At 38.3% G+C, this 14629-nt stretch overlaps 1 protein-coding gene across 1 annotated transcript; it reads left to right on the top strand.

Moving 5' to 3' along the window:
• The first annotated feature begins 908 nt into the window (after positions 1-908).
• slc17a8 (solute carrier family 17 member 8) lies at positions 909-12292 on the top strand. The gene is made up of 12 exons (XM_084933079.1): positions 909-1429; positions 3245-3500; positions 3890-4008; positions 5459-5573; positions 6556-6643; positions 7302-7388; positions 8432-8574; positions 8800-8949; positions 9048-9180; positions 9979-10089; positions 10518-10645; positions 11003-12292. Exons 1-12 carry the CDS (start codon positions 1332-1334, stop codon positions 11330-11332), a joined length of 1758 nt encoding a protein of 585 aa, XP_084789205.1. The 5' UTR covers positions 909-1331; the 3' UTR covers positions 11333-12292.
• The last annotated feature ends 2337 nt before the right edge of the window (positions 12293-14629 follow it).

Raw genomic sequence — 14629 nt, 5'->3', positions numbered from 1 at the left:
TCTACAGTATCCAGTTTAATCTGAGAGTTTAGATATTTTTACAGATATTATGTTTGGAATATTCTGTTGTAGTCACCCCATCTATTATGCATATCTTGTTTCTTTATTATTATTATTTCTTTAGATCGAGTTGTAACAAAAAAATGTAGTGAGACTAATAAAGATTATTATATCATCAATCAACCTAAAATTGCATCATAAAATGTTAATAAAAACATAAAAAATCTGAAACTAGGAGCTGCGACATTTCTAGTAAAAGGAACATTATTTGTTGAAAGAATTTCACTGGGGGCTGAGCTCTTACTCTGTGTATGCAGTAAATAAATGGCATGAGTGCCAGAATTACCCTGTTCAGTCACTTTTCAAGAGTTATGACAGACTCTCTGGGTTCAGGCCAACACCCACCAGTCTGCTGTTTAAATTTTAAAATCTCAATGTATTTGTTTTTAAAATGCTGCATATTTAATGACGGGCAAAGAAGAAAATTCACTCTCACACTCACACAGTAAGTATTTCACAGAAATGCCCATTAGTGTCCAATGGGTTAGAAATATGGTACTGTTGCTGGCACCAGCATTGTTGCAGCAGTTCTTATTTCCTTTCCTTTCCTTTCCTACTAAATTTAGGCACAAAACCGGCAGAGAACAGGATATAAAACCCGATCCTCGATGGCTCTGTCTTAGGTTTCAGCTGCTCCCACTTTACACCACACACGTCCAGTTACTCCTGTCTCTCCTCAGTGCAACATGTCAAGCTCATTCATATTTAATAGTTTGTCCACTGGCCTACTATCAGATGAACCCAAGTAGCTTCAAGGGGTGGCGCAGGGAGGTGATGTTGAAGATGATGATGTGTAAAAGCGAGGGGCTGGGTTTTGAAAACCAGTTGCACCTGCCCCTCCTCATCAGGAATGGATAGGTTATGAGATGGAGAGGAGATCTAAGCAGCTCATTTAGTTCAGCTGCAGACAAAAAGGAGACCACAATGCCTAGAAACTAAAAACTGGATTCTACCCTTTCATTTGCTTCCTGCCTCTCTAGTCAGTCCTGGATGGATCTCTCAGAGATGAAACAAGTTCCAGATGCTCTGACCAAACAGTGCTTTGGTAACTGATGAGTACTTTAGTATCCCATACCAAAACTCCTTCTTACCTCTGAGGGACTCCTGGTACCACTGAAAGGTGGAGCCAATCCTCAGTGCCACAAACTCAAGGAATGAGGAACAGCTTTTAGTGGATTTTTGTGTCCCTGCTCAGAACAAAGGGTACCTCTTGAGGTATCAAGACTCTATTTTGGGATAAAAGGTGAGGAGAAAACCCCCGGAGAACAACAATGCCTTTTGGTTTAGCAGGGTTGAAGGAGCAGGTGTTTAAACCAGGGAAGGAAGAGGTGAAGAACACAGTGGGAGACTCTCTGGGAAAACTGCAAAGGTGAGTGGAGTTTGAATGGCGAGTGGTGGGAAGAAGGCATGAAGTGTCTGTGCATGCTTTATAAGCTGAAATCTGCACTGCATGCATAAAGAAACCGTGGAGACTTTGTGAAAATGCTCAAATAAGAAGAATAAAGCATCTGCAGTAAAAGGGATGCAACACTGTGAGCGAGCACATTAAGCCCGGCATGTTCTCCCGAGATTCTGACGATAAATAAATATTTTATTCTTTTGCTTCTCAAGCGATGTTGATGATGTAATCACAGATTTTATTTTAAGATATTAATGCATATTTCATATCTGATACATATTTCACAGAGGACTCTGTGTGTCTGTGTATGATGAAGGAATCTTCATGAATAAGGAAGATTAAAGGCATTTTAGGAAAATTTAAATACATTTCCTTTAAAGTCTTTTTTTTTTCTTGTGTCAAAGTGACAGATATTATGAACTTGTGGAAAAGGGAAATTCTTCACTTTTTAAAAAAAAGATTCTAAATTTCTAGACAATACACACAACAATACACAGAATTATCTAAGTCTGTGACAATGAGATAAACATCTGAATTAGTTTCAGTAATGTCTTAATTAAAAAAAAACAAGCAAAAAACCACAAAAGATATACATGACAGGCTCCACACAATTTAAAAAAGTGGAAGTCCATATATGGCAGTAACGTTTGGTTAACGACGCCATTTGGAGAGTAATATTAAACATATTAATCCATATTATAAAACAGATAATAAGAATTAGTTTTAGTTGGTCATATAATTGAGCTCCACCCAAAACCACCTGCAACACCAAAATTCAGTTTTGAAATAAATGCATGGTTACAATAATGTGCTCATATAATATTTATAAGTAGAATGAGTCAGGGGGACATTTTTTGAGTACTTTCATGTTTTCCTGACAATGACTTCCTTTTGCTTTTGCAACATTTTCATTTCAGGACTTCAAATGCAATTTTGCAGTGTCGCAAACAACACATCTAATTCATTATATTTCAATATGGCAAAACTTAGAACACTTTAAAAAATGTTATTCCTTGAAATATTCCTCAGTGACTGTACACACCAGCTGTCATCACTGTAGCTCCTCAATCACAAACACAGACAGCAGATTGTATCTATTTCAATTTATTAATAAATAATAGTCATTTATTATCAATGGTCTCAACGGACTTCTCTAAATCTCTAAATACCCAAATGGCATATTCCTTATATTCAGTTACTCAGCAGTCTCTATTAGTGCATGTTGTAGTTCTGTTAGGTCTAAATTAATATTGTCATTGTTATTTGTGATAAATTTATATAATCCTTTAAGATTTTTGTTTAATGTATCTTAGAGCATTGCGCGAGTGGTGAAATAGGCCTATAGTTTGTGAGTACATGTAGATCTCCAGCCTCATACATTCGTACAATCTTGGTTGTTTCTCGCTGGAGGAGAACTGCACTAAATAATAAATCTTCTGCAGGCAGATGAGAGGAGGGGGCGCTGAAACGGTGGATCCTGGGTGGTGGAACAAGCAGAGGGGATGCATTTGAAAAAAGCAGTTTGCTGGCTTTCTTCTCCTTTTTCCTCTGCAGGATGTGGCTTTGTTACTGATCTACTTTTGTCATCACATGAGTTACCGAGAAAGTCCACACACAAAGCCGCATTCTGTGTAATCTCGTCTCAAACAAATTAAACTTTAAAAGATTCCCATCGTGTCGAGTCCACGAGACACTAAAATTATAAGAAGACTGTGGAGATAAAGAAATATATTTTTGAAGACGATATTTTGAACACACAACTTCTGACTGATTTTTGCTCTGCAGGAAAATAGATGGCAGTAATGTGGAAGAAGAGGGGAATATTGAGCTGACAGAGGATGGGAGACCGGTGGCATCAACGCCACGCCCCGCGCCGCTGCTGGACTGCAGCTGTGGCGGCCTGCCTAAGCGTTATATCATCGCCATCCTCAGCGGCCTGGGCTTCTGCATCTCCTTCGGCATTCGATGCAATCTTGGTGTGGCCATCGTGGAGATGGTTAACAACAACACCGTCTATATAAATGGGACCCCGGTGCTTCAGGTAGAAGATCTCCGTATCTCTTCATTCCACCCCTAACAACATTGACAAAACTGCTGTTTACCAATTTGAATCATGCCTTTATGGGCTTGTCTGTGATATTGCCAGTGTCTCGAGACACTGCAAGATCACAGACAAGCCCTAATTAGGGTTAGGGTTAGATCTTGCTTCAGATCTGAAGCAATAATAATTGAAAAAACTCCAAAGCACCAAACTGAAACATATCAACACGTCTGAAAATTGATCAAGACCGCAGAAAAACCCTTTATCTCTTGAATGGAGTACGGGTGCATTATTGTTCACCACTGAATTTTAAGAAAATTATAGTGATGCGTCTTTCATAAAAAGATTAATTTATAAAACCTCCCTGTTGCATTTTCCCCTCTTTGCAGAAAGCTCAGTTTAACTGGGACCCAGAGACGGTGGGGCTGATCCACGGCTCCTTCTTCTGGGGCTACATCGTCACTCAAATCCCCGGTGGTTTCATCTCCAACAAGCTGTCTGCCAACAGGTCGAATACACTTCATGACTAGCCTCTGGTTTCACAGTAACATTGCAGTCCCTGCTTCACATCATTACTCGATTTTACACTTTTGGTCATTTTAGAGAACGAGCAGTTTCATTATACTACTTTGGAGCACTTGTGAATTAAAGAGTACCAAAAATAACTTTGGGTTGTTGACCACAGTGCATTATGGGGAAAAACTATGCTGTTAATAATGAAGATGAACTTGCTGCAGCCCTAATTATTTATGTTAAAGGTATTTATTATACCTTTATTGTGTATAGAAGAAATCATTTTGAATGAAAAACTACTTAGACTGCTCTAAATGCTCCTTTTCAGGTTGTTTTTTCTATTGTTTGGCACTGTGATGTCAGGGACAGAGGATGTGCCTAATACAGTCCTCTCAGGTGCACTGCTGTTTATGAAGGACAGCCAATCAGAAGAAATGTGGCTTTAAGTGACGAGTAAGCAAAATAAAACAGCTTATTTAATAGACTGGATGCACTTAGGAACTGCCCCAGGCCGATAAAGTAAATACGTATTATTGTAAACAATCACAAATCATACAAAATTATGCTAGAAGAGTCCAAGAATAAAAATATAGAATTCCAAGTGAGCATAACAGGTCCCCTTTAAGACAGGATCACAAAGAAAAAATCCAGTATTTTTATTCAGGATCCTCCTCAGTCCGTGTGGTTAAAGGGTTAACGCTGTACGGTGTGGTGAGTGGTGTTGATGGAGCAGATAGCAGTCCTGTAATAAAAGCTTCACAGGAAAAGAGGACACGCCACTGACAGAGTTAATAATGAAAGATCCTGCCTCTGATTTCTTTCTGAAACACCAGCTGCTGGAATATTACAAGTGTCACTTACACACTGTTTTGGAAACAGAGAAGGGGGGGCAAAGGAGAAAAGAGAGGGGGAGCTATAAGCGGCACTGTGGCGATAAAGCAGAAACTTGTGGATTGAATGGGATGTCTTTATCTGAGGCAGTGAAAGACAGAGGTGCGAGATATGTCTCATTATAAGGCCGACTGAGATGCTTTGACCGCCAGTTAGTGTGGAGACATACTGCCTGCCAATATCAGGCATCTGCAGCAGCTTTGCAAACACTGGGTTGCAAGTCTTTGTTTTGTTTTTATGCTTCACAGACCTTGTGGACCTTAATTGGATCCACGGTTTTCTCTTATATATTAAAAACAGACTGTGTGAAAATACAGGGTTAAAGTTTGGAAACTTGTCTGTGAAATGTATTTCTCATTTTAAACTGATTTTCCAAGCAACCTGGCTCATTCTCTGCTTCACATCTTTATTCTAAACTTATCCAAAGCCTTGCTGGTTGTATCGAAAAAGTACAATTCCTGGAAAGTGTGTTTGATTATTATGAAGATTAAGTTATCCAGATTTACTCCTTTTCACCAATAGTACAAAATGATGACATTCCAGTTTTTCTGCAGGGTGTTCGGAGCTGCCATTTTCCTGACATCACTGCTCAATATGTTCATCCCATCCGCAGCCAGAGCGCACTACGGCTGCGTCATGTTTGTTCGCATCCTTCAGGGCTTAGTGGAGGTAAGAAGAGGGGGGGACCAAATGTGAGGGAAAACAATGAGTAGTCTGACAAAAATAGTTTGACATTTGTAAAAATCTGAATATTTGTTTTGTCGCAGCTTGCCTGTTTCGGTATGGAGAAAACAAAATGTACCAGATGTTTATGTGAGGTGCAAACTCTTTGCGTTTTTACTCGTCAGCATTGAGGCTGAACTATCTCGCGTTGCTGGCACTAGAAGTAGGCATGTTTAAATTGGGGTGGGGTGGAAGGCCAAGTCATAAGCAACCACTAGCAAGATAGGGTAGCATTGGTCTAGCCATAGGCTCTAATGGGTATATCACATAGATATATTGTGCTCAGTAAAATTACATTAAATGCTGGCTATGTTAGCAAAATGTACTCCAGATGTTAAATTACAGCATTTTAATGTACTGTGACTCAGTTAGAAATGCTCCAACTGGCACCAACACAAAAATAGAATTGAGAGGTCCAGTTAAACGACTAAATGACAACTGTGAGCTTTACATATGTGAGTGTGTGGGTAGAGTTTTCTACCTTGGGTTTATTTTCAACTGTGGAGCTTTCTGTTCTATACAGAAGAAGATTTGAGCCAATGGGGTAAAAAAAAGAAAAATAACTTAGGACTTTTTTTTGCGAAAAACATCAGAAATCTGACTTTTATCATAGTTATCGGACAAAAGTAAGAATTCTGAGAAAAAAATAACCCCAAAATATTACTTCAACGACCCTAATACTCTTGGTTTTTGCACTAACCCAAGTTAAAATCTATCATCTGTCATCTTTAGAGGAATTACACTAAGCATTTAACCAGTTTCTGGCTTTTTATTTACCGTACATATTTAAAGAAGATTATCAATGAAATGATCAAACTCACTGCAAGAAAACAGAGAATGTTACCCAAAATGTCAAACTATTGCTCTGAAGCATTTCCACCTTATCAGTCTTTGATCTTTCCCAACTCCCACGCCATGTCCCTGCTAGGGTGTTACCTACCCAGCATGTCATGGGATGTGGTCCAAATGGGCGCCTCCTCTTGAACGAAGTCGACTGGCAACAACTTCATTCTGTGGTGGGTGATGCCTGTGATTCTTCTTGTGAAAATTGTCTGCGGATTCTATTTGTGCTACACGTGTCACACAATCGGCCAGCAAATGGACGTGAGAGAGCTCATTTTTTTTGTTTCGCAGATCCGGTCCCCTTGTTGTGTCTGCTGAAATTAAATCACCATGTTGCACTTTAAATTGGTACCATGACAACCCATGCATCAAAACACTCTTGACATTGTCTGCAAATGAGCACAGCTCATCTGCGTAATCTGAAGGAGCTTCTCCCTCTATTCACCTAAATGAAGTGTCACCTTGCTCACTGTCCAAAAGCACTCTCACGCTCCCGGCTCTATTCAAAACAACAGCGTTCATGAATCTGTCAGATAATAGAAAATGCACTAAAACACCCTCTCTGTAATGGCAGTGTTAATGACTGATTTTGACAGCATTTATTCAATGAAACTAATGTGTTTCTTTGATGTTTTTGTTGACACATCTTCACTGTGCAGGGTAGTTTTGTTGTGTTAGAGTCATTGCAGCAACATAACGATTTAGGTTAGGCCTTGTTTAAGATTGTGTAAGGGAAAAAATGTGCAAGAAGCAACATCAAACATCATATTTGAATATCACAGCTGGAATGATAATACACTGGCAATGACATCTGACATCCATTGTTCCCAGGATCCTATGCAGGAGCAGTGATCGCCATGCCTTTAGCCGGAGTGCTCGTTCAGTACGTCGGCTGGTCTTCGGTCTTCTATGTTTATGGTAAGGCTGATGTTTGATCAATGTAAGAGTAAGTAAAAAATAAGAAATGCTTCAGAAATGCTTGAAGAAAAAGAAAGTACCTCCTCTGTCAGTTTTAAGGTTTAAGGTTTTTACACATAAAAAACCCCATCATGTAGCACTACAGAAACAGTGTGTGAAAAACAAAAAACTAATCAGTGGGTAAGTAGCTGCCAGCGCTCGATTAACTGATGCTTTGGCACTGTGCTGGTCTGGAGCATTCAGGTGTGTGTTTTCACACAACGCCAAGGAGGAAAGCAATCAGCAGTGATCTGAGAGAACTGCTCACCTTTCTAAAAGTTGTAAAAATCAGACTTTGGAGCTGCCAGATTGTTACTTTATATCAAACAGAATCTAAAATCTAAAAATCTATTAATTAATGTTAATGTATGAACATGATTCACTGCAAACTCAAATGAAAATTAGAAAGTCTTCATTATTAAATGGTTACCAATATTCATAGGTAGATTATTAGAGCAGATGAAAGGTGTGACAATAGTAATATGCTGTTAGTTAGACATTATTAGGTCTATATGAATTAAATGAATGGCTGGATAGACTGTAAATGAAATGTTGAAAGCACAACTTAATGTCACGAAAAGTGGCTTTAATCATCCTCGACTGTCACGCTGTTCTCTGGCGTTTTTATGCTTTGCACAATAAGCCTTATCTGCTCTGCTTTTGAGTTTGATTGGAATGATTAGCACTCACATTAAATTCACACTTTGGCAAACGTGTTTTAATAAAAGAGCTACTCTGGTTCTGATGTGATACCATCTCATGATTTATTGATGTAAATTAACATTTTCCTGTCTGGGCTGTATGTCTCACACTTGTTTCATTTTTTAATAATGAGAAATTCATGTGGTCCAAATGAGGTCTGGACTTGGAGTAATTAATCTGTCCTGCCCTCAAGCTACTCTTTCATACTTTACAAAGTCTTTGACTGCCAAGATAAGCTTCTCTAAGGGTACATGTGTACGAATGCGTGAATTCACCTGTTGCCACTGTTGTTTTGTGAAAAGGTGTTTTTGGGATATTATGGTACACGCTGTGGCTCCTGCTAGCTTATGGAAGTCCTGCTGACCATCCTACAATCACAGACGAAGAGAGGACGTACATAGAGTCCACCATCGGTGAAACAATGCACAAACTGAGTGTAACCGAGGTGTGTCTACTGCATCTATACTGACACACACATCCACACACAACAGAATGGCTGAACCCTATTAATTAAAGCTGAAACTCTGAATTTTGATCACATCTTGTTTGATTTAAAATCCAACGTGGTGGTGCACAGAGGAGAAACTACAAAAGCTGTATCAGTGTCCAAAAATTTAGTGAGCTAACCGTCCATAATCAGTACACACTGACTCCTCTTCTCCGGTTATAGAAATTCAAAACTCCGTGGCGTCGCTTTTTCACCTCCATGCCTGTCTATGCGATCATTGTGGCCAACTTCTGCCGGAGCTGGACCTTCTACCTGCTTCTCATCAGCCAGCCAGCGTATTTTGAGGAAGTATTTGGATTCCCCATCAGCAAGGTTGGCCTCACAATAACAGCCACAGTTACAGAAAATGTCCACAAAGACCCATTCAATATTTCTTAGGTTCAAAATATTCTAACCTTAATTACGTACAGGTGGGGATCCTGTCTGCTGTCCCCCACATGGTGATGACAATTGTTGTTCCTATTGGAGGACAGCTGGCTGACTTCTTACGCAGCAACAAAATCATGTCTACCACTAACGTGAGGAAACTCATGAACTGTGGAGGTACATCAGTGTAAACACATCGTTTTTCTGTTAATCCCAACGATCTGACTTTGGCATTTTGTACTAAACACAAAAATAACATAGAAGAAAGTCATTTTCTGTAATGATTTACTGTTTGGTCATTCCTACATTTTTGAACCTTGTAAAGCCTGAAATATTTTTTTGAAAATGCCAGAAAATTCACTTTAAAAAAAAAGAAAAAGAAAAAAAGTGAATTTAAACAAATATTTAAACATATTTGTTTAAAAAAGTAATTTTCATACATGACTTTTAATTTGCACCATATTTGCTGGCATTTAAAAACAAAACAAAACATTGCTTAAAAATGTATTATTGTTTAGGTTTTTTTCAGGGGCAAAAAAGCCAACACGTATAAAACACGTATGGTGGTCTTGTTAAGCACTGTGAATAATATTAATATAAAATAATTATATTACAAATAAAACATTGTGCACGCTAGATCCAGGACTGATCCAACTTTTAAAATTGTTAGCCTATAACACTGCAACAATGTGAGTAAATTACTGGAAAAAAAATAGTATGAAAAAGCATTTAATTACTAGTTCCTTTCATTTTGATTTAAGAAAGCAACTAACATACCCTTTAGACCACCGTATGCCGAACATGTTTCTATATTTTCCAGTATATCTACTTGAATGGTGTCACTGGCATTCCCTCTAGCATTCCCATTTTTTCCATTAGGTCGGTAGGTTGGGAAGCTGGGGATACATTTCTTACAAAGACCTGGTGTTGTCTAGTACATAATGTGATTAATTAATAAAGAACTTTTTCTCACAGGGTTCGGTATGGAGGCTACGCTACTGTTGGTGGTCGGGTTTTCTCACACTCGAGGTGTCGCCATCTCCTTCCTTGTGTTGGCTGTAGGCTTTAGTGGATTTGCCATCTCAGGTATTTGACGTTCAGTGTTTTGCTTTTAATTTAAGACTTTGAGCTTGACTGCATAAATGATAAAGGATGTTGCAGATCTTTATTTGTCTTGTGTTTTATATTGCTTTTTCTAGATTCTGAAAGACCTTTCAAAAAGTTATTACATCTTTACCAGCCACAGCAGGAAAGCTGGTATTGTTTTTACCTTGTGATCATATCTGTTAACAGATATGGTCAATTTAATAGCAGTAAAACAAAACAAGCATGCACGATAAAGTTGGAAAACCTTAGAGATTTATGGCTGGGGTCAAAATAAAGCTTTAAAGATTTGTGTTTTTTGACCAATAATGTGAGTCTGAAGGAGGTTTAGGCACACAAAGTATTCAAATGCCGTAAAAATGAAAATTTGTGTTATAAGTATGTTTACACTGTGTGCACTGTCTTGTCAGGTTTCAATGTCAATCATCTGGATATTGCTCCTCGCTACGCCAGCATCCTGATGGGTATTTCCAATGGGGTGGGAACGCTGTCTGGAATGGTGTGCCCGCTAATTGTTGGCGCTATGACTAAACACAAGGTATTTTTCCCTCCTATAACAATATAGTTTTTGTTTTTCTTTGTCTCCTATTCTAAAATATATACACAGAACATTACAAGACGCACTGACATGTTTCTTCCCATTTCGTATATAAATGATATGAGGAATGAGTGTTTTGTGGCTCATTGAATTGCTGTATGTAATCTTGCACCTATCAAAGGATACTGTTAAAAATTTATGGCAATGTTAAATTTATTATACACATTGCAACTGTAGGACTTTCAGTGCCATGAGTAAGGGAGCTGATTTACAGCATTACCTCAGTGGTACATCAGTGAAATATCAGTAATTCTTCCTCTGACAGAAAATTCATTGACTCTCTTCATCTCCCTACAGACTCGTCTGGAGTGGCAGAATGTCTTTGTTATTGCAGCCATGGTGCATTACTCAGGGGTCATCTTTTACGCTATCTTCGCTTCAGGAGAGCAGCAGGAATGGGCCAACCCTGAGAGCACAAGTGAGGATAAATGTGGCATTATTGATGAGGACGAGCTGGCTGAGGAGTCAGAGCTCACTTGCGAGAACATGGTGGCTCCCAAAAAGACTTACGGAACAACAGACAATTCGTCCGGTCGAAAACAGGGCTGGAAAAAGAAGAGAGGAGTTACCATGCAAGAGGAGGAGGAGCATTATGAGAACGGGGACTACCAGGAGCGGTACCAGTGAGACAGCACGAGGGACAAAGGACTTAAATTTTACAAAACTGATCTGTGTCAGAAGCAGCATCATCATATGTACCTCAAGACACCATCCTCTTTTTTTCATCCTTGGTCAGCACATCCATTCAACTGTAATATATGAAGATTCATTTAAAAAGAAATTTGCAAACTGCTAAACTAAAACTTTTTAAAATCTCAAACCAGCTGATACAAAATGAACCATCAATAAATATCTGCTGATAAAGTGACTCTGTCATGACATGTATTATAAAGTAATAAGCTTAGTAAACCATAGAAACCACAGATCAAAACCAATGGCTCAACTAGTGCTGTGTTAAAGGAACATTAAATACACATATCAGCTTCTACCCCTCCTGCACCCTGTCCCGATCCTTTCCTTGCAAATCCATCTGTGCAAACCATGACTCAGCTTATGTAGCTTACTTTGATATGTGAAGGGTTTTGTGTCAGCTATGCAATGTGAAAAGAGGCGCACTGCCAGAATGTATCGATGGGTTTGACAGAAGATCATAGTTAATGTACCGAGTCTCACTGTTTTTGTTGCTTGTATGTATTTGCTGTTGCTGAATGACTGCACCCTCTCACCGCTTTACTCGCTCTCTTTGTCTGAACCAGTCTTAGTTCACCATCTGTTTGTGATGCACTAATATATCAGCTTCATTATTTATGGAGCTCTGAGCTCATAATGGGACAAAATAGGTGGTGAGTTCAGTTTCGTGACATTGTTCTTCTGATGTTTTGGCTTTTTGTTTCTAACAATGTGCAGTAAGAATTCACTTTAATCCTAAAACTATATGGAAAATTTGCACTTGCTGTTCATCATTATTACTCCTAAAAGAAAAAAAAACAAACCCTGTTTTGTATAGTAAATGATTATCTTATTGTTTGAGAGAATACACGTCATTCACACACAAACAGACCTGACATGCAATAAACTACATTTCTATTCAGTGTTGAGATTACTGTATATGCAAAAATAGCATGAATTTCTTTAACATTTCATGATACTTGCATACATTCATGCTAAACATAAAAATGTTGAACAACCTAGCCAACATACTGGTAATGATTAGCCAAGCTAGCTAAATGTTGACAGTACATTGTATATATAAAAAGAAATGGGCATAGCTAATATGAGATTACCCATTGGCTTGTAGACAACTTTTCAAACCTTTAGCTTGGCTGTGACAAAACAAGAAGTATGTGTTTACACAAAAGGGTGGAGAGATAAGTTAACAGTTAATGCTACTTAGCTGTAGTGGTACCTGCTAATTACTACAAGCTAACCTTTCCTACACGCTGGAAGCTGGCAGTCATTCCAGATTCCCTAGGTAACTCTCTAATTTATTTACTATGAGGTGAATTTAATTCAGTTAAATTTAGTCCAATTTATATAGTGTCAACTCACAACAACAGACATTCCAAGGTGCTAAATATAGTAGGTAAATCAACAATATTCATCATTATGATAAGATAGTTATAAGAATGAAGGCAGTTTCAATTGCTTGCCTGGAAATGCCAGCAGTTTTTCTACCCTTAGTCACTTGATGTCATGGAAACTCTTCCCCTTTCTCAGATAATTGCATTAAAACACAATAACACTGCAAACACAGACAAGGAATCAAATTTAGCTACTTGAATTTGCTGAAGTTTAGTTTCAGATTAAATTAAAACAAAACAAACATACTATCAGTATGTTTGTTTTTAATAAATCTAGGCATTTTAACATTGTTTGTTTGTTTGTTTTTTCTTTTTTTTTTAAAAAAAACCTAAAACACTTTAAAAATGTAATGAATCACAAATTAACCAGAGAGGGACTTGAAACTAACTTGAAATTTTAATCACAACACAACTGGTAGTGGCACTCGAGGGAAAGTGATGTAATCACCAAAGTCAACAGACTACTTGGAAGTGCTGATAGTAGATAATACCCAAACATATTTTTGCCTCTTTTAACTTCATGTTAACTCTATATCATTAGGTTTAGTTCAATTTGTGTCTACCCAGCTCCTTGACTAATTATTCTTTAATTATTATCATTAGCAAAGTGTGCTGTCTCTGTATTTTGATTCTCATTTTTTGACAGAATATGGTGCTCGCTTATGTCAGCTTGCTCAAATGAGACATTTTTGAGTATCCCTAAGATGGGTCTGCGTTCCATCTCACTGTAAACATCCTTTGTCTTATCTCTCCGCCTGCTTTATTTACACCCCCAAACATAATTGCTGGACAGGATGTTCATTGCCAGCATGTTAGCCTCTCTTGTACGAGCTATTCCCTCTTTTATAACACTTAATTAATGCTATGTGTGATTTGCCTTCAAAAAGTCCAATGATTATTACCTTTCACATGGTGATAAGACATTTCAAGGACTGTGGACTTTGTTGCTGGTCAGCTGTACAGGGATCCAAAGCGCTGGTGAATATGCGGCCTGTTATGTCACGTATGACACCAAGGTGTGCCTCTGTTACATTAGGAAATGACAAAGCCTAATATCTGTTGGAGATTGGCATATTATAAACTCTAATCATTTTAAAGTAACATTGCCCATACTTATAAGAGCTCTGAATATTACAGACATATGCAACTTATGTTTAGTGGAGTTATTTCCATCCATTTACAGTCATAGCTGCTGGCTCATTCTTCACATGCTCTTAAACACAGAGCAGATAGTCCACAAACAGTCAGCAGCCAATGGCAAAGGTTCTGTTTATTTCAAAGAGACTGTCTGTTGACTCAGAAGGGCCTCTTTGGATGGAGCAACAACCCATCAATGATTAAACTTGTTTTGGGGAAAACTAAGAATTATAAAGAGAAGAAAATTTTCCAGTGTGCATGCTCGTCTTAGAATGTACACAGACAATAGGGCAGGTACCCTGGGGTCTGCGGAGTGCCAAAACAAACAAATCTGGTGTAGACTGGTACTGCATACTCCAATGACATGATAAAATGGGTAGAATCAGTTCAAGGACAGATAGGAGCTATTGCCACACATTTGCTTTCAGAAGCTTTCCATTATACCTCAATTTTTTTTGCACTCATGAAAATATTGTAAAGGAAAACAAACATATCCCTCAAAATCCACAGCTCTCCCCAGCTTTCATTATTACAAGTAAACTGTTAGATGATATTAACAGACATGGCTTATACTCGGCCGGCTCCCACTCATACCAGTTTTTGTGTCATGCTAATGACTGGATATGGCTCCGTGTGTGATGTTTGTGTATGTGGGTGGGAATTCATGCGGTAGCCTGTTGTCTTATTCAGATAAAGAGGGATTTGG

This window comes from Perissodus microlepis, chromosome 7, assembly GCF_051167445.1.
Source record: "Perissodus microlepis isolate ML-2025 ecotype Zambia chromosome 7, ASM5116744v1, whole genome shotgun sequence".
NCBI classification, from domain to species: Eukaryota; Metazoa; Chordata; class Actinopteri; order Cichliformes; family Cichlidae; genus Perissodus; species Perissodus microlepis.
Note: the sequence above shows the minus strand (reverse complement) of the source record. Positions and strands in the feature narration are given on the sequence as shown.

Coding starts and splice junctions, on each gene's coding strand:
- slc17a8 (XM_084933079.1), top strand. CDS start 1,332: ATGCCTTTTGGTTTAGCAGGGTTGAAGGAGCAGGTGTTTAAACCAGGG. Junction 3,501..3,889: donor ATGGGACCCCGGTGCTTCAG/GTAGAAGATCTC, acceptor CCCTCTTTGCAG/AAAGCTCAGTTTAACTGGGA. Junction 7,389..8,431: donor TTCGGTCTTCTATGTTTATG/GTAAGGCTGATG, acceptor TTTTGTGAAAAG/GTGTTTTTGGGATATTATGG.